The following is a 20069-nucleotide window of genomic DNA, read 5'->3' as shown; positions in this document are numbered from 1 at the left end:
GGCTTGGAGCCCCTGCCCCTGAGGCTTCTCCTACCCTCAGCGGGGCTGCTGACTTCCCCACTCACCCATTTGATGTCGGGGGACCCAAACGGCCAGCCAGAAGTGTGAACTTGCACTGGGCAAGACCCAGCGTCTGTGACATTAGACAGCAACGTAGAAATCAGAGAAGAGCTACCGTCCAGCAGTTTTAACCACCAACACCCATTTATTTTAATGAAAAAAATCTCTGCATTCTATATGCTTCAAAAAGATTTACTAGAGAAACAGATACAATATATGGAACTCTATCTGCATAATTTCACTACAATAAAGACAACATATGACTTCTATTTCCTGTGAAGGCAAAATGAAAAGCACAGGTGCAAACAGAGATTGCATAAGAAAGCGTGAGCGCACCCGCGTGTGCGCGTGCGTGTGGTTAAAACCTTTAGTAAGCAACGGCATTAAAATATGCTAAGACACTTACCTGACCCTAGCTCGTGTCGAGCGCTAAGAAAAAGCCACAGGCTGTCACTAGTTCATCTGCTAGAAAAATTTGGTGTGAGCTTTGATGGTTCCGTTACAGCGTATGGACAAGAAGATAACCTTGGTACAAGCACTAACCTCCGTCTTATGTTCGCATGCTCACAGAATAAAAATCAGTTACTTCTCATACATAATGAACATCTTTTATTTTCAGGTTTGCAAACGACGGCCGTCGATTCACACAAAAGGGTACTTTTAAAACTACCTGTATTTACTCTATTGTATGCATGTATATAGGAAACGAACGGTGTGTATGCGCATAAATGTATGTCTGTACATGTGGGCCGATATATGTATACACATGGTACCTGATGGCCTCTTCGGACGCATGTGTGACCTCCATGATGACACTGGCTGTTGTACGTATGCCAAGGAGGGCAAGGTTCTCTATCCTGGGCCAGGTCCCCAGAAAACCCACTGGGACTGTGGTTTCCAGACACTTAAAAATGCAGAGAGATAGACGCCCGTGCATTTGATGGTGAAACGTCCAGCTCTGCTCCTCACCACCGTCATTCAGGATCATCCTCACATAGGATGGCAGTGAAAACTGTCCCCCTCTGTGGACCTGCCTAGAAGGTGGGTCGAGGAGAAGTGCCAGCTCTGTGCTCTGCCCTAGTGCTGAACTGGACGCTGAGGCCCTGGAGGGGTCGGCTGCTTTAGCTTCTACCCCTTCTGTGCTTAACCTCTTGGGGAAGGGTGACAATATATGAGGACCAAGCTTCTGTAGTCTGTCTCTATAAATACTGGGTATATACACATACAGATACGCATACATATACAAATACTAACCCACAGACCAAACCGGATGTGTGGAGTGCTGACTAGCAACATGGCAAACACATCAGGAAAAGTATTCATTGTTCCTCCTCCCAGAAGGTCAAGTTCTATGCCATGATGTTTAAAACACTCAAGGGAAAATTCAGAGGATTCCATTAATTAAAGGGGAAAAGGAAGATGTTGTCAAAATGGTGAAGTACAGATTAAGTGAAAATTGCAAAGAAAACGAAAATCTGAAACAATTGAGGCCTGGTTGTGAAGTTCGAGAGCTGTAAACGGCAATCTTCAGATTTGAATTTTTTTTTTCTTTTTTTTCCTGTTGCTATGGAAACTTGGGAATCAAGCTTCAGATGTCAGGAGTTCTCACAGACCTGAATGGAAAAGATTCAGAGTCAAGTCAAGGAATATAACAACTCGATTCAAAAACATTTTAGCTAAATACTAGATACATGACTGGCAAGCTATAATAAATGCATTTATAAATGTTGTACTACTTTGGGGAAGTTTTTTTTTTTCTTCTTCTTAAGCATAACATTTGAAGAGAGAAGGAATAGTTCTGCTGGTTTATGACTCAAAAAGCTGGACTACTCTGAAAATGTGAATACCTCTCACACCTCAGATCAACTGTGGCCCCTCCCGCTGCCTCACTGCACCCTGTCTTCTGCAGTTGGCCCAGGGCTGGGCTATTTTATAAACAAGCCTACTTGGCAGCTTAGAAATGGACCATCATCCCAGATACATATACATATATATATATTTTGTTTTGGTCACTGAGAAAAGCAAGATAGTAACCGGTGGTTCTGCAGAGATGGTGTATGAGTTCCTGAGGGCTGCTGTCACAAATGACCACAAATTCAGTGTTTCACAAACCACACACACACACTCTCCTACACTCTGGAGGTCAGAATTCTTAGGGGGCTACAGTCCAGGCGCGGGCAGAGTTCCTTTTGGAGCCCCCTCCTCCCCTTCAAGCTCCCCCACCAGGCTGCCTGTTTGCACGCGGCCCCTCCCTGCCTCCCTGTGACCTGCGCCAGGGTCTGCATTGCTTGCTCTCTAGGCTCTAGGCCAGCTGAGGGACTTCCACTCTGCCTGACGACATCTCTGCCACCTTTGCTTAATTGTTATTATATCTTGGATTTGTACAGGGAGAAGGTACCAGGAAGAACTCGTGTTACAAAGCAACAAAAATGTATAAAAGATCAACCCACAAGGCAAGTATAGTCTATTCTGGAATGAATTGATTGTTGGAATATAATGGATTGTTCTGTAAAGCTCAGGGCTTTTCATTCTAAATCTGTTAAGGGGGTGGGTCAGCAACCTGTGCTGCACCCCACTGACTTCAGAGTTTAAAGTAGTCATGTATCTGTTTTGGAAAATTTAGAGCAGCTGCTCTAAATTTTAGATAAAAAAATCTTTGTAATGGGACTCGAGTGTAAATAAAATGATATTGAGGAGGTTAAGGGAGAAAGCTGTTTTAACAGAAAGGACCATGGACACGACCACGCTGATTCAGATGCAAGTTGCATTGTTATTTTCTATACCTAGGGATTTTTATACAGCTTGACAGGTGAATTCCTTTGGGGTTAGGACTCTTCTGAACTCATTTAATTTCCTTTTTTTTTCAGGTGAATTTTTCTGCCCTTGCTACACCATTGCCTTAAAGTCTTTGGTGACCTGGGCTGCAGTAAACTATATTCTTCATATTCACTTGCATTTGAAGACTGGAAAAGAACATATTGAATGGTATAACTAATTTCATTTAAAAATATTTTCCTGTGTGAGACCAATAACTTAAAATAATCATTTTGGTGATTGAGAAAAATAGGAAAAAATTTTTGACTTGATAAGATCCACTCCATTTGAAAGCCCTCAAGCTCTGTTTAAGTCAAGTCAGACCACAGCATATCTCCTGTGACTGTTGAGTTGATCGCATGAAAAAGTTCACAGGGATGTAATGTTCTTAGCTGTGCATGTGTGCGGCACATAGAAAGCCCTGGGACGCCAGAGGTTGACTGTCGTCCATAAACTTGGAGGGGCCAGCTCCGTCTGCAGGCCGAGGATGGCCTGCTCTACTCCGGCCTGGTGCTCCTCCAAGCTCTGCCTCTGCCCATAATATATTTCACAATGAAGAGGAGCGAAATATTGATACACTCAATGACATGGACTGTGCAATTCTGTTTGTGGAAAATTCTAGAGAAGGCAAGAATCTAATCAGAGAAGGCAGATCAATTAGAGTCTGGGCTCTGGGGAGGGGATCAACAAGAAAGGGGTATAAGGAATGGCATCTTGATTGTGGAGTGGCTGCACTTTACCAAAATTCATCACACTGCAGCCTTAAAATAGGTGAATTTTATGGAATGCAAATAATACCTTAATAAAAAACATTGGAATGAAAAGTATTTCTGGTGACCATTTTTTTGCTCATTTGGTCATCTCTTTAAACTTCTTCACTGTGATCATCAAGGTTATAATTCAATGCCCCTTCCTTTCCAACATAGACATTTAATTTTGGTACTTATTCAAATGGTTCATCTGATCTGTTGTTCTTTTATATTCTTGCTCTTGTGAATTAATTTTAAAACAGTGTTTGAAAAGGTTTCAGCACAATATTCCTTGAACTTGCCTTGTCACAGCACAAAAACCCTCATGGATGTGCCAGCTTGCTTTCTTTGGAGGGTCCTAGGGGGAGAATTATGCATCCCCTTGATGTCATCAACATGTGATTTAAACAACAAACTGGCAGTAAAAATCATTTCATTTACATTTTTTATTGCTTTCAATGTCATTAGTTTTATTTCTTTTACTTTGGGATGTCAAAGAAGGAATTGCGTCTCTCTCAGTTCAACTCTCAAATGCAACAAAGCCACCTATGGTATCATAATAAACTGAAATGTTTTTATTATCTTTTTCCACAAGGGAGGCAGTCTAATAATGAACACTGGCCTCCATGCTTACCTACCTTGGGATCTTTCTGAGCATCAGTGTCTCGTCTACAGAGTGAAATAAAACCACCAGGGCAATGAAGGAAATAAGGAGAAAAGCCACAGAACAGAGGTGTTTGGTTCATGAGAGTCTACTTGAATCAGAATATTATTTGGGAAGAGGAGCAAAACCCATTTTCTCTTCCCACGTTGGATGATGTGAGCCCTGCAGTTTTATGAACAAAGGCTTTAAAGACCAAATTGACATGCTTTTCCTGCCAAGAGCCAGGGAGTAAATGTTTTCGACTTTTTGGGCCATAGGGTCTCGGGGGCAACCACTCAGCACTTTTTGTGGTAGTAGCAGAAAGCAGTCATAGGTTAAGTCTGTAAATGGACAGACCTTCTGTATTCTGTGCGTCTGCTCACTCGCTCAGTTGTGTCCCACTCTTTTTGCGATCCCATGAACTGTAGCCCGCCAGGCTCCTCTGTCCATGGAACATCTGATTTTCCTGGCCATAATACTAGAGTGGGTTGCCATTTCCTCCTTCAGAGGATCTTCCCAACCCAGGGATCAAACCCACATCCCTTGAGTCTCCTGCACTGGTGGGCGGATTCTTTACCGCTGATTGCGTTGAAAGCAATAAAATTACATTGAAAGCAATAAAATTACATTGAAAGCAATAAAAAATGTAAATGAAATGATTGTTACTGCCAGTTTGTTGTTTAAATCACATGCTGATGACATCAAGGGGATGCATAATTCTCCCCCTAGGACCCTCCAAAGAAAGCAAGCTGGCACATCCAGGGAGCATCAGTATTCTGCTGCTGCTGCTAAGTCGCTTCAGTCGTGTCGGACTCTGTGCGACCCCATAAAAGGCAGCCCACCAGGCTCCCCCATCCCTGGGATTCTCCAGGCAAGAACACTGGACTGGGTTGCCATTTCCTTCTCCAATGCACAAAAGTAAGAAGTGAAAGTGAAGTCGCTCAGTTGTGTCTGGCTCTTTGCGACCCCATGGACTGCAGCCTTCCAGACTCCTCTGTCCATGGGATTTTCCAGGCAAGAGTCCTGGAGTGGGGTGCCATTGAATCAAATCTTAAAACCAGGAAGTGAGCCTTTCTTGGCCCTTGGGCTGTAGTTTGCCACTCTCTGCTTTAAAGAAACGTCGAACAGATTCTACCAAACCTCCATATTCATTCAAGGACCATGGCTGGTGGGGGAGTTCTCTTGTCCTTGCGCTTTATAATCTACTGATAGTTACAGTGTTGTTAGGACTCATGCCCCCACTTTGCTTAATACTTTGGACCCATTTCTGTGTGCCCTCTTGCCATTGTCATGGGTCAGCCACGCTGCCCTTGCTCTTAGGAGAGAGTCTGAGCCATAGGACATTCAAGGCGTCTTATTCCTGCCAGTTTCTCACATGCCTACATTATTAGTTTCATTCTTTCTCCGTTAGGAAGAACATCTTGGGCTAGGTCTATAAGAAAACAGGAATCATTGGCAGGTGTCTCTAATGTTCAAACGAACATTATTAAATAATATTATGCCTTTGATATAGGGACAGGGTGAGGTTTGTTTTGAAGTCAGACAGGTCGGTGATGACAACGGTTCTTAACTATTTATCTTACCTGAGGGCTGAAATGACATGTCTTGTGGTGCAAAACGTGGGAGGGTCATTTCCAGCTGCATAAGGAGATTCAGGGTTTCTTTCTGAGGATAATTATGGCCTGTCCTCAGGTGCCCTGACCTGCAATGGGATAACCATGTGGCTCTCCATTTAGGTGAGAACAGAAAGTGCACCTGACATTGCAAACACAGAATGCATGCACCTGTCTTTTCTCAATGGTGCTATTTTGAGTATAAAATGAACACGAGTTCTTTGGCAGTCACCAGACAATTCTGTCTTGGATTAACTGTGATCCAAGAGCTCAGAAGGGAGAGATGAGAAGTGAGCCATCCTGGGGAACCTGCTCATTATTGACACCCGTAGGTCAGGGTGCTCCAAAGTAGGAGGAACAAGAAAATCCTTTGTCGGAGGAAGCAGATGCTGCCATGCCTATTATACTCCTTTTAATCTCAACAGATTACATCTTACTAGTATTTAACATGATGATTTGGAGTAGCAGGCATGTGTATTATTGTAAAAAATATTGTGTAAGCATACAAAAACACTGGGTATGTGTGCTGGAGGCTACAGTCACCTGGGATGTTGGTTCCCTGGGTTGGATGGGCTGGGAATCTATCTGTACTTCAACAACTGGAGCAGGAAGCCTCCATTAAAACACTCACTGGCTGTCTAGAGGGGCTGGTAAGTGAGCAGAGTCTTGAAGAGCCTTGGTTCACGGAGAGTCAGGCTTTGGTGTCATGTAAGTGTGTTTATGGGCCTCCCAGGTGGCTCAGCGGAAAAGAACCGGCCTGCCAATGTGGGAGATGTGGGTGCCATCTCTGGATCGGGAAGATTGCCCTGGAGAAGGAAATGGCAACCCCTCCAGTATTCTTTCTTGCCTGGGAAACTCCACGGACAGAGGAACCTCGCAGGCTATCGTCCATGGGGTTGCGAAAGAGTCGGACATGACTTAGCAGCTAAACACCACCACCCGTTGTGGGTGATGTGTGAGTGGCTACTCAATCACCTGTTCCATCTGTGCACACACACACATGCACACACAGCATTTTTATTTCTGTACAATCACCCAGAAAGTACTGCCCTCTGGTCTACCCCGACTCTGCTATATGTGAATTCTGCTCCGTGTCTGTCTAGTGCTCACTTGAGAAGCTGGTGGAAAACAGAGTTCAGAGGTTTACTGCAGTAGAGTGGGTCAGAGCAGGACACTAAATAATCCCCATGTGTCTGTTGATAAGGGAGTACAGTGTGCCATAGTCCTCGGATGGGAGGGGATGCTATCTAGCTGTTAGGGTGAATGAACCAGAGCAGTGTGTTTGCCTGGCTCTCGAGCTAAGAATGGTTTTCATACCATTAAAGGGTGCTAAAACACGGAAGACAGAACCAAAACAGCTATAAAAAGGAATATGAAACAGAGCCCTGATGAGACCCCAGAGCCCAAAATATTTGCCACCTGGCCCTTGATGAGAAAAGCTTGCCAACCCCTGAACTACAGCAACATAGATGGGGCTTGGAAATGTAATGAAAAGAGGGAGAACAGAGAGTTCCAGCACATCAGGCTCAACGCGATATGAATTAGACCAAGTCTGACAAACTGCACACAGTAGAACTATATGGGGTGTGTGTGCGTGTGGTGTGTAGTAACAGTATAAAACAATGTCCACACACACTGGGTCATGAGAGCTATTGTCTCTGGGGAGAGAGAGAACAGGAAATGAAACTGGGGAGAGGGACAGGGGATTTCAGCTTCACCTGTAATATTCGTGTTTTATACAAAAGGAAGGAAAGAAGGAAAGGAGGGAGGAAGAAAGAACAAGAGAGAGAGGAATATATATTCCCTCTCTCTCTCTCTCTTTCTCTGTCTCCCCCTCTTCTTTCCTTTCTCTCCCCACTCCATCCCTCACTTCCTCCCATCCATCTATCCATCCATCCAGGGAGAGACCTTGCACTGTAAATTCTCCTCTCTAATTCCATTCCGAGGTCAGTGGCTCAGCAGGGAACTCTACGTGTCTGAAGTTGGAATGAGATTTCCTGTTGACTCCACTCAACACTGTCACCAGGATACAATAATTTCTGTCTTTATTTTCTAATCATCACTTTCTTTAGCCTCCTAATTCACAACACCACCATTCACCTTCTCAGGGGGTAAATTCTGAGGCCCCAAAGTCTTTTGAATGGCATTAGTTACAAGTTAATAATTGCTAAGGTTAAAAGTGGACTCAGTTCAGTTCAGTCGCTCAGCCGGGTCCGACTCTTTGTGACCCCATGAATCGCAACACACCAGGCCTCCCTGTCCATCACCAACTTCCAGAGTTCACTCAGACTTATGTCCATCGAGTCCGTGATGCCATCCAGCCATCTCATCCTCTGTCGTCCCCTTCTCCTCCTGCCCCAATCCCTCCCAGTATCAGAGTCTTTTCCAATGAGTCAACTCTTTGCATGAGGTGGCCAAAGTACTGGAGTTTCAGCTTTAGCATCATTACTTCCAAAGAAACCCCAGGGCTAATCTTCTACAGAATGGACTGGTTGGATCTCCTGCAGTCCAAGGGACTCTCAAGAGTCTTCTCCAACACCACAGTTCAAAAGCAACTGGACTAGTAAGCCCCAAAAAGGAAATATTTGATACCCGTATCTATTTATTTGATGCTCACATCACTATTACTCGGCATAATAGTTCATTTATTTAAAATAATCCTTCATTATGTCACAGTCATGACAACCAGTCAGTGAAAAGATTGTGTAAATATGCAATCACCTCTTTTCCTACAGTCTCCACATCCTTCCATGCATTCTCATGACTCTTCTTTAAAGGGTGTAGAATCTCCTTAAATCTAGCTAAAGATTACGCTGCACCATGCAGAGAGAAATAGGGCCCTGGCAGACCAGTTAACCAATCTGGGCACATCTGTCTGAGCTCAAGTTCAGGGTCATCTGCAGCAACCTCCTCTCCACCTGCTCTGTTGATGGCATTGGGTGCCTTTGCATGGTTCCTCAGACTGGCAGGGGGATGTGAAGGGGCTTTTGGACATTAGTGGGAGCACCTTTACAGGTAACATTCCATTATACAGACATAAGCTAAAAATGAATTCCTCTGGGATGCATATTTTGGGAAAGAAGATATGTGGAAAAAGAGTGGGTTTGGGGCAGTTGTGTTTTCCTACCGCGTGCACGCACACTAGAGTTTGGTGAACTTACGGGCTAAGCTGAAGAGGGGCAGGAGCAGGGCTGCGGCTGCGCTGAAGTGTGGGGCCCCTGCTGCGTTGCAGTCCACTTTGGAATTCTTGCAGGAGCACACTTGTACCCTGAGGTCTGTGATGTTCGTCATGGGCGGCTTCCCCGAATCTGTCACCATGATGGGCAGGTGGTAGTTTGCTTTGTTCAGATTTTGAAGGAGGCTCACCAGGGCGTGTGTATCTGTAAATACAAAAGGGGGCCTTCATAAGAGAGGGTTGGAACTCTGCAAACAAGAGTGGAATTTCAGCAACTGAACTCACAAAGTAGGCAGTGCATTGATGTAACTACAAGAGTACTCAAATATAAATCTATTAACACCAAATAAACATAGAAATTCAGCTCTTCACTTGTGGAAATCACATTTCAAATGCCTAGCAAGCACACGTGGCTGGTGGCTACTATACCAGATTGTGTTTGTTGGCGTTTGTGCCCAGTCTTGTCTGACCCGATGGACTGTAGCCCACTAGGCTCCTCTGTCCATGGAATTTTTCCAGGCAAGAATACTAGAGTGGGTTGCCATTTCCTCCTCCAGGGGATCTTCCTGACGCAGGGATTGAACCCGCATCTCCTGCACTGGCAGAAAGGTTCTTTACCCTTGAGCCACCTGGGAAGCCCACCATATCAGACAATACCAGATAAAACACTTCCATCATGGAGGAGTTCTGTGTTTCAGGGCCATTATAATCGATTTCAGGAGGACCCAATTTGGTGGAGATGACTGAGTACCGAGAACTCCTCCCTACAAATGTATTAGACTTAAAGTATAGCACATCTTCACAAAGATCACATTCCGCATCTAGAAGAAGTAATGTAAAAACCCATTCTTGAATTGTCACATTGTGCATCTTAAATATATACAATTTTTATTTGTATATAAAAATATGCAATAAAGTTGGAAAAAATAAATTGTTAGCTCAGAGCATTTTTATATAAGAATCCAGATTCAAATAATCAAGATACACTTTTGGAACAACAATAACAAAAATCTACTCACTTTTAAGGTGGGCAGGCCCCCCCATCTATTTCCATGGACATGGTTTCTACACTCTAGTCTTTTTTAAAAAAATTATCTTTATCTATTTATTTTTTTGGTCATGCTGGGCAGCATGTGGGATCCTAGTTTCCCAACCAGGATCAAACCTGTACCCCCTGCAGTGGAAGCTTGGATTCTTAATTACCAGACCACCAGGGAGGTCCCTATAGCTTAGTCTTAATCAGGTCTCAGACCCCAGTCTTTATCAGGCCCCAGGTTTGTGGGAATTCATAGCACTGATACACAACTTGGGGACTGGATCTTTAAGCCCGTGGTTGGTGGGAACATCCACCATTACCTAGGCCACTGGTCAGCACTCAGAACTGGCCGTCTCACCTGGCACTGTTTCTCTTCAGTCATTCAGATGACTAGGGATTTGTTTTGTTTTGTTTTTTTCCGAGCTGCATGGCTTGTGAGATCTTAGTTCCCCGACCAGGGATCAAACCCATGCCCCTGTATTAGAAGGCAGATTCTTAACCACTGGACCACCAGGAAAGTCCCAGCTATTTTTTTAAATTGGCTCTTTCTGGGCATAAACAATGATAAATATTAAAAAAATACTTGGAGGAACAAGAAAAAGAATCTAGAAGGCATTTTAACTATTAAATAAAACCAGGAGGGAAAAGAAAATTGTGACAACCTGAAAACAAAGAACACTGGAAATGGAACTGCCATACGTCCCAGCAACCCCACTTCTGGGCATACACACCAAGGACACCAGAATTGAAAGAGACACATATACCCCAATGTTCGTTGCAGCACTGTTTACAGTAGCTAGCTAGGACATGGAAGCAACCTAGATGTCCATCAGCAGACGGATGGATAAGGAAGTCATGGTACATGTACACAATGAAATATTACTCAGGTATAAAAAGAATATATTTGAGTCAGTTCTAACGAGGTGGGTGAAACTGGAGCCTACTATACAGAGTGAAGTAAGTCAGAAAGAGAAATACCAATACAGTATATTAACACATATATATGAAATTTAGAAAGACAGTAACAATGACCCTATATGCAAGACAGCAAAAGAGACACAGATGTAAAGAACAGACTTTTGGACTCTGTGGGAGAAGGCGAGGGTGGGATGATTTGAGAGAACAGCACTGAAATATGTGCACTACCATATGTGAAACAGATGACCAGTGCAAGTTTGATGCATGAAGCAGGGCACTCAAAGCCGGTGCTCTGGGACAACCCAGAGGGATGGGGTGGGGAGGGAGGGGGAGGGGGGTTCAGGATGGGGGGACATATGTACACCTGTGGCTGATTCATGTTGTTGTATGGCAGAAACCTCCAATTAAAATAAATAAATAAATTAAACAAACAGATGAAGGATTATCCTAACCAGAAGGTGACAGCAGCAGAAATAACCGATGTGATGATGACGCCAGTGAAATGGCAGGTTAACACAAGGAAGATTCTCTGATCTGCAGGTAGAGGAGAAAGTCTTTGATAAGAAAGTTCCAGGTGGAAACTGAAGCTGGGGATGATTATTCAAATCAGTGACAGCCACAAAAACTAGCAAATAAAACACTAACCCCTCAAACAAGAGAAGGGCTGTTTTAATTAAAAATAATCAGTGTAACCAAATTCATTCTTTAAAAAGCAATAAAATAGAAAAACAGGCAAATAGAATCAATAACAAGAGAAAGGCGCTAATAAAATGAGATATGAGATAAGGCCATAACAATACAGATGAGGTTTTTTTAATAGAAAATTTTATGCACAATTGTATAATACATTTTCAAAACTTAATGGAATGTATAATTCTCCATCCCTCTCAAAAACTCTACTTCTGAAGTAAGAAGAGGGAACCCAGCCCTGACCGGGGCAATCATAAGATAAATTCACCATTGATGGCAAAGTGTATGTAACATGCGAGTTCTGGTTTCGGTTTTATTGCGAGGCAAGGTGATTGCAGGAGTGAGTTCCCACTTGCCATGGGGAGGGGAGGGCAGTGGGGGAGTCACAATTCAGTACATTTGATATTTCAGTCTTAACATGGCCGATGATAAATGTTGGGACAAGTTTTAAATTCTACCTGTCCACGTGCAAGGTTGGTGGAACGGGGCGTTGTTTGCAAGTTTCGTAAATGAGGGACAGGACGGATGGGAGAAGATATCAAAGTCAAAAGTCAAAGCCAAGGTCATTTTAAAGACAAAGTCTTTACAATTCTGAGATCTGCAGCATAAAACGGAAGGTGAAGGATCAGACGTAAGGCTTTCTGAAGATTCCTGCACTGCTGCTTCTCTTAGGAAGGCAAGCATAGCCCAGAAGTCTCTGCAGTGCTGGTGAACTTTAAGGTAAACACAGTGATCTGAGCGAGGAGAGGCACCTGAGCCAAGATCCCCAGCTTTTGAAGGCTGAAACTTGGGTGGGTGCAGAGGGTGAAGCATGGGGTGCACAGCTCACAGGGCACAGCGGAGAAAAGATGAGACAGAAAGTGCAAATCTGTCATGTTTGCATTTCTGAGAAACTGATATTCAATATTTTTACAAATTGTGTACAGGTGCTGGTAGGAAAATTGTCAGTGTTTGTAATGTGTGAATAATTTGAGACAAACCACGTGAGAATACACGAAAGCACAGGAAACGAGGAACAGCTTGGAACAGAAGCCAAGCCAGGGAAACCAGGCTTCAAAACTGAAGAATAACAACGGAATGTTAAGAGGACTTACTGTTGATCTTGGAGATCTTCCAGACTTTATCAGGAACAGTTTGTTTGTGGATTTCAAATTTGAAAGGATCTGTGTTTGGATGAAGATCCTTATCTGTTGCTCCCAAAATGACTACGCTGAGGTTTTTGGCATCATCACAGACCTCTGCTACCGTGGGGTAAATGAAGGGCGCGTTGTCATTCACGTCTTCCAGGGTTATCAGCAGAGTCCCCGTGCCAGTGGCGGGTGGGTTGCCTATAGGGAGAGGGGAGATGTTAGCACACAACCTGTACAACGCAGGGGTCATCATCCACAGTACCTCTTCCCAAAGTGCCAGACACCTTTACTACTGTCATTACATTTCAGATAGGACCAAGAGGGTGGCTTCCATCTGTGTATAAAGTTTAGTGGTTTAAGAAGCCTCATAGTATTATGATCTCTAGGCCTATCCCTGTTGCTGCAAGTGGCCCTGTTTCATTCTTTTTATGGCTGAGTAATATTCCACTGCATGTACACCACGTCGTCTTTATCCATTCACCTGTCCATGGACATCTGGGTTGTTTCCATGTCCTGGCTATTGTGAATAGGGCTGCTGTGAACACAGGGCCGCATCTATCTTTTCGAATTACAGTTTTCTCCAGGTATATGCCTAGGAGTGGGGTTGCACTTAGAAGTAATCATACTAAGTGAAGTAAGCCAGGCTAAGAAAGACAGATTATATCATATGATATTGCTTACATGTGGAATCTTAAAAAAAAACCAACAACAAAATACAAAAACCCTTTTATCATACGTAAGGCTTCTGACTGATGTTCTTCAGACTTTACTGTTAGAGTGCTAAGCTTTAAACACACATGTCATACCAGCACATTGAAATTCACTCAAAGGATGGAAATGATAATTAGAACTTATCCTTGCTTACCATAATGAAACCTTTAATCTAAATAGCCGAGTATTTGCATGTTGGCAGTGGGAAGCCAACATGAGTGTTTCAAAAAGGCAGTGGAACAATCTGATCTGACTTATTTGTGGAAACACACAGTGGTATAGACAGGAGATGCTGGGCACTGGAGGCAGGGAGCCCAGCAACAGACTGCATCATGAAGGGCAGTTTGAACGGCAAATACATGTCTCGTCTTATTGAGGCCCTCAGGTGAGGCTGCCAGAAGAAAAGTGGGAGGTAGAGGGGTGCAGAAAGACAACAGCTTCCGCTCTGACTGTGCCAAGAGCCTGTCAAGTTCCGTGCACCTGCAAGAAAGTGCCCAGAGCTTGGGAGACATGCCAGGGCTGAGTTAGCCAATGGGAATTGTCAGTGTAGATGCTTTTGAAACCTTTCTAGCGAATTAGGTTACGTGAGGTGAAAGTGCACAATTATGGAGGGGTGGGCGCCTCAAGAAACCCCAAAAGAGCAGGTTAAAAGTTTAAAAAGCCAGGTTATAGTTTCTGGAAAACATGGGGACGATGAATTGGAGGAGGAGGCAATGATCAAGAATTAAATGTGTTATGATGCCCCCAAAGATAAGGAGTCAAGAGAAGCCATGGGGTTTCCCAAGAAGAACGTTACTGGTGACTTTCTAGGGGGTGATTTGCATTGGTGGGGAAGAAGCCAGATTGAAGGAAGCTGATCAGTGATTCAAAAAGCATGAGAACAGATACTCTTTAAAGTTTTTTTTTTTTTTTATTTTTAGTGAAGAATAGTTGATTTACAATGTTGTGTTAATTTCTGCTTTATGGCGAAATGATTCAGTTATACATATACATGATTTCCCTGGTGGTTCAGACAGTAAAGAATCTGCCTGCAGTGCAGGAGACCCAGGTTTGATTCCTGGGTCGGAGAAGGGAATGGCAACCCACTCCAGTATTCTTGCCTGGAACCTGTCGGGTTACAGTCCATGGGGTTGCAAAGAGTCAGACGTGACTGAGCGACTAACACTGACTGGCTGACACATGTATACACATCCTTTTTCATATTCTTTTCCATAATCGTTTATCACAAGACGTGTTGAATATAGCTCCCCTGTGCCATTGTTGGGCCTTGTTGTTGATCCGTCTTATATATTATAGCTTGCATCTGCTAACCCCGAACTCCCAATGCATCCCTTCCCCACCCCATCTCCTCCTTGGCAACCACAAGTCTGTTCTGTATGCCTGTGAGTCTAGAGAATGGATACTCTTTAGTGGGCTGGTGGAAATTTAAACAGATCAACACCCAAAGATAGTTCCAGAGTAAACATTCAAGTAAGCGTCTGCTAAAACAGGAGCGCAACTGTAATTAATCATCAGAGCATAGCTATTTCTAATGGCGGCAGAGCATCAACTATTGTTAGTGCAAGAACTCCAAAGGAGATGCATAATTACTTTGAAGTTGGTTTCTCACTGTCAGCTTTAGTCATTTGGCTGAATTCTTTATTGAAAAATTATTTTTCTCTTTTTATGGAACTAATTGAATATCTCAGAGGAATCCATTATATTTTTTTTCACTCTGAATATAATATGGAGTCATTTGTAGAATGGATGAGAAGGCATTATGAGTGTTTGAAATATGGTCATAAGAATGGCCTTTCATGAACTTAATTATACTACTGTCTTCAATTTCCCTGTGTTATTCTCAGGCCAGGCTGGTGATGTCTTTTCTGAAGTCAAGCAAAATGAGCTTGTTTTTCTTTTGTTGAGAAGGTAAAGAATGGATTCTCAAAATCCTCAGGGAAAGCCTCTCCCAATTTCTGTGTACGAGATGGAGGAAAATCACCACCCCAAACTAAAATGTAATTTAAATGTAAAGATTCTTCATGAGCCCTTTGGCTTCAGCAGTTGCGGGGGTCCAGGAAATACCAAGCTTTTGGCACTCAACAAAAATCCTCACCCCTCTTCTCTCCTTTCCGTCCTGTAAGCCAGAGTTCTCAAGGGCCCACTCTGCATGACAAAACACCGGAACCAAAGCACGGCTGGACCAACCCCTCCTCTATTCCAGTAGGGAAAAGCCTCAATTGAGCGAAATCCTGGGATGTGGAGCTAACCTGCATTTGCCCTTCTTGTGTGCTCCTCAGAGGAGCCCAGGGCCACATTCTCGGGGACGCGAGAAGACTCAGAGGAGGTCCCACCTCGGAACCCGTGTCTGTAAAAGGGCTTTTTATCTTTATAATGTCAGGAGATGCAGTGGCCCCCAGATGAACCACTCCTGTCAGGGGGTCTTAAATAGAATGGGAGGTGGGTTCCCCTTTGGAATCTGATGAAGGTCATGGTCCCGCCTTAGGCAATGCACTCCGGTTCACACCGAAGGGTCCCCTCTTTTCATTACATTTCCAACCCCATCTTGTGCTGTAGTTCAGGGGTTGCGCAAGCTTTTCTCTTCAATCAAGGCCAGGTGGCAAATATTTTGGCTCTGGGGGTCTCATCAGGGCCTCTGTTTCATTTTCCTTTTTATAGCTTGTTTTGTTTCCTGTCTTCCGTGTTTTAGCACCTTTAAATGGTAGTGAAACCATTCTTGCTCCGAGAGCCAGGGCAAACCACTGCTCTGTTCAATTCCACCCTAACAGCTAGAAGCACCCGCCCTCCCATCGAGGACTATGGCGCACACTGTACTCCCTTATCACAGACACATGGCGGATTATTTTAGTGTCCTGCTCTGACCCACTCTACTGCAGCTAAACCCTCTGACTCTGTTTTCCACCAGCTTCTCACAGTGAGCACTAGACAGACCACGGAGCAGAATTCACATACTAGCAGAGTACGCGGTAGACGCAGAGGCAGTTTACTTTCTGCGGTGACTTGTACAGAAAGTACTGCCCTCTGGTCTACCCCGACTCTGCTATATGTGAATTCTGCTCCGTGTCTGTCTAGTGCTCACTTGAAAGCTGGTGGAAAACAGAGGTTCAGAGTTTACTGCAGTAGAGTGCGGTCAGAGCAGGACACTAAATAATCCCCATGTGTCTGTTGATAAGGAGTACAGTGTGCCATAGTCCTCGGATGGGAGGGATGCTATCTAGCTGTTAGGGTGAATTACCAGAGCAGTGTGTTTGCCTGGCTCTCGAGCAAGAATGGTTTCATACATTAAAGGGTGCAAAACACGGAAGACAGAACCAAAACAGCTATAAAAAGGAATATGAAAACAGAGCCCTGATGGAACCCCAGAGCCCAAAATATTGCACCTGGCCCTTGATGAGAAAAAGCTTGCCAACCCCTGAACAATCAACAACATAGATGCGGCTTGGAGAAAATGTAATGAAAAGAGGGAGACAAGAGAGTTCCAGCACATCAGGCTCAACGCGATATGAATTAGACCAAGTCTGACGAAACTGCACACAGTAGAACTATTGGGGGTGTGTGCGTGTGGTGTGTAGTAACAGTATAAAAACAATGTCCACACACACTGGCGTCATGAGAGCTATTGTCTCTGGGGAGAGAGAGAACACGGAAATGAAAACTGGGGAGAGGGACAGGGGATTTCAGCTTCACCTGTAATATTCGTGTTTTATACAAAAGGAAGGAAAGAAGGAAAGGAGGGAGGAAGAAAGAACAAGAGAGAGAGGAATATATATTCCCTCTCTCTCTCTCTCTTTCTCTGTCTCCCCCTCTTCTTCCTTCTCTCCCCACTCCATCCCTCACTTCCTCCCATCCATCTATCCATCCCATCCAGGGAGAGACTTCACTGTAAATTCTCCTCTCTAAATTCCATTCCGAGGTCAGTGGCTCAGCCAGGGACTCTACGTGTCTGAAGTGTTGGAATGAGATTCCTGTTGACTCCACTCAACACTGTCACCAGGATACAATAATTTCTGTCTTTATTTTCTAATCATCACTTTCTTTAGCCTCCTAATCACAACACCACCATTCACCTTCTCAGGGGGTAAATTCTGAGGCCCCAAAGTCTTTTGAATGGCATTAGTTACAAGTTAAATTGCTTAAGGTTAAAAGTGGACTCAGTTCAGTTAGTCGCTCAGCTCGGGTCCGACTCTTTGGTGACCCCATGAATCGCAACACACCAGGCCCTCCCTGTCCATCACCAACTTCCAGAGTTCACTCAGACTTATGTCCATCGAGTCCGTGATGCCATCCAGCCATCTCATCCTCTGTCGTCCCCTTCTCGCTCCTGCCCCCAATCCCTCCGCAGTATCAGAGTCTTTTCCAATGAGTCAACTCTTTGCATGAGGTGGCCAAAGTACTGGAGTTTCAGCTTTAGGCATCATTACTTCCAAAGAAACCCCAGGCTAATCTTCTATCAGAATGGACTGGTGTGGATCTCCTGCAGTCAAGGGACTCTCAAGAGTCTTCTCCAACACACAGTTAAAAGCAACTGGACTAGTAAGCCCCAAAAAGTAAATATTTTGATACCCGTATCTTTTATTTGATGCTCACATCACTATTACTCGGGCTAATAGTTCATTTATTTAAAATAATCCTTCATTATGTCACAGTCATGACAACCAGTCAGTGAAAGATTGTGTAAATATGCAATCACCTCTTTATCCTACAGTCTCCACATCCTTCCATGCATTCTCATGACTCTTCTTTAAAGGGTGTAGAATCTCCTTAAATCTAGCTAAAGATTACGCTGCACCATGCAGAGAGAAATAGGGCCCTGGCCAGACCAGTTAACCAATCTGGGCACATCTGTCTGAGCTCCAAGTCAGGGTCATCTGCAGCAACCTCCTCTCCACCTGCTCTTGTTGAGGCATTGGGTGCCTTTGCATGGTTCCTCAGACTGCAGGGGGATGTGAAGGGCTTTTGGACATTAGTGGAGCACCTTTACAGGTAACATTCCATTATACAGACATATAGCTTAAAAATGAATTCCTCTGGGATGCATATATTTGGGAAGAAGATATGTGGAAAAAGAGTGGGTTTGGGGCAGTTGTGTTTTCCTACCGCCGTGCACGCACACTAGAGTTTGCGGTAACTTACGGGCTAAAGCTGAAGGAGGGGCAGGAGCAGGGCTGCGGACTGCGCTGAAGTGTGTGGGCCCCTGCTGCGTTGCAGTCCACTTTGGATTCTTGCAGGAGCACACTTGTACCCTGAGGTCTGTGATGTCGTCATGGGCGGCTTCCCCGAATCTGTCACCATGATGGGCAGGTGGTTAGTTTGCTTTGTTCAGATTTTGAAGGAGGCTCACCAGGGCGTGTGTATCTGTAAATACAAAAGGGGCCTTCATAAGAGAGGGTTGGAACTCTGCAAACAAGAGTGGAATTTCAGCAACTTAACTCACAAAGTAGGCAGTGCATTGATGTAACTACAAGAGTACTCAAATATAAAATCTATTACACCAACATAAACATGAAATTCAGGCTCTTCACTGTGGAAATCACATTTCAAATGGCTAGCAAGCACACGTGGCTGGTGGCTACTATACAGATTGTGTTTGTTGCGTTTGTGCCCAGTCTTGTCGCACCCGATGGACTGTAGCCCACTAGGCTCCTCTGTCCATGGATTTTTCCAGGCAAGAATACTAGAGTGGGTTGCCATTTCCTCCTCCAGGGATCTTCCTGACGCAGGGATTGAACCCGCATCTCCTCCGCACTGGCAGAAAGGTTCTTTACCCTTGAGCCACCTGGGAAGCCCACCATATCAGACAATACCAGACTAAAACACTTCCATCATGGAGGAGTTCTGTGTTTTCAGGGCCATTATAATCGATTTCAGGAGGACCCACATTTGGTGGAGATGACTGAGTACCGAGAACTCCTCCCTACAAATGTATTAGACTTAAAGTATAGCACATCTTCACAAAGATCACATTCCGCATCTAGAAGAAGTAATGTAAAAACCCATTCTTGAATTGTCACATTGTGCATCTTAAATATATACAATTTTTATTTGTATATAAAAATATGCAATAAAGTTGGAAAAAATAAATTGTTAGCTCAGAGCATTTTTATATAAGAAATCCAGATTCAAATAATCAAGATACACTTTTGGACAACAATAACAAAAATTCTTACTCACTTTTAAGGTGGGCAGGCCCCCCCCATCTATTTCCATGGACATGGTTTCTACACTCTAGTTTTTTAAAAAAATTATCTTTATCTATTTATTTTTTTGGTCATGCTGGGCAGCATGTGGGATCCTAGTTTCCCAACCAGGATCAAACCTGTACCCCCTGCAGTGAAGCTTGGATTCTTAATTACCAGACCCAGGAGGTCCCTATAGCTTAGTCTTAATCAGGTCTCAGCCCCAGTCTTTATCAGGCCCCAGGTTTGTGGCGAATTCATAGCACTGATACACAACTTGGGGACTGGATCTTTAAGCCCGTGGTTGGTGGGGAACATCCACCATTACCTAGGCCACTGCGTCAGCACTCAGAA

The 20069-nt window shown here is 44.1% G+C and overlaps 1 protein-coding gene across 1 annotated transcript in view; it reads right to left on the bottom strand.

The window, feature by feature from the left end:
• The window catches only part of CDH13 (cadherin 13), a 1049904-nt gene continuing 1030071 nt past the window's right edge, over positions 237–20069 (bottom strand). The window contains exon 14 of the mRNA XM_005691833.2: positions 237–1673. Coding sequence (XP_005691890.2) covers positions 1666–1673 — 8 coding nt within the window. The 3' untranslated portion in view covers positions 237–1665. The remainder of the gene's footprint in view (positions 1674–20069) is intronic.

The sequence above is a fragment of the Capra hircus genome, chromosome 18, assembly GCF_001704415.2.
Source record: "Capra hircus breed San Clemente chromosome 18, ASM170441v1, whole genome shotgun sequence".
Lineage (NCBI taxonomy): Eukaryota > Metazoa > Chordata > Mammalia > Artiodactyla > Bovidae > Capra > Capra hircus.
The sequence above is the reverse complement of the archived record's forward strand: the minus strand, read 5'-3'. Positions and strand labels throughout refer to the sequence as shown.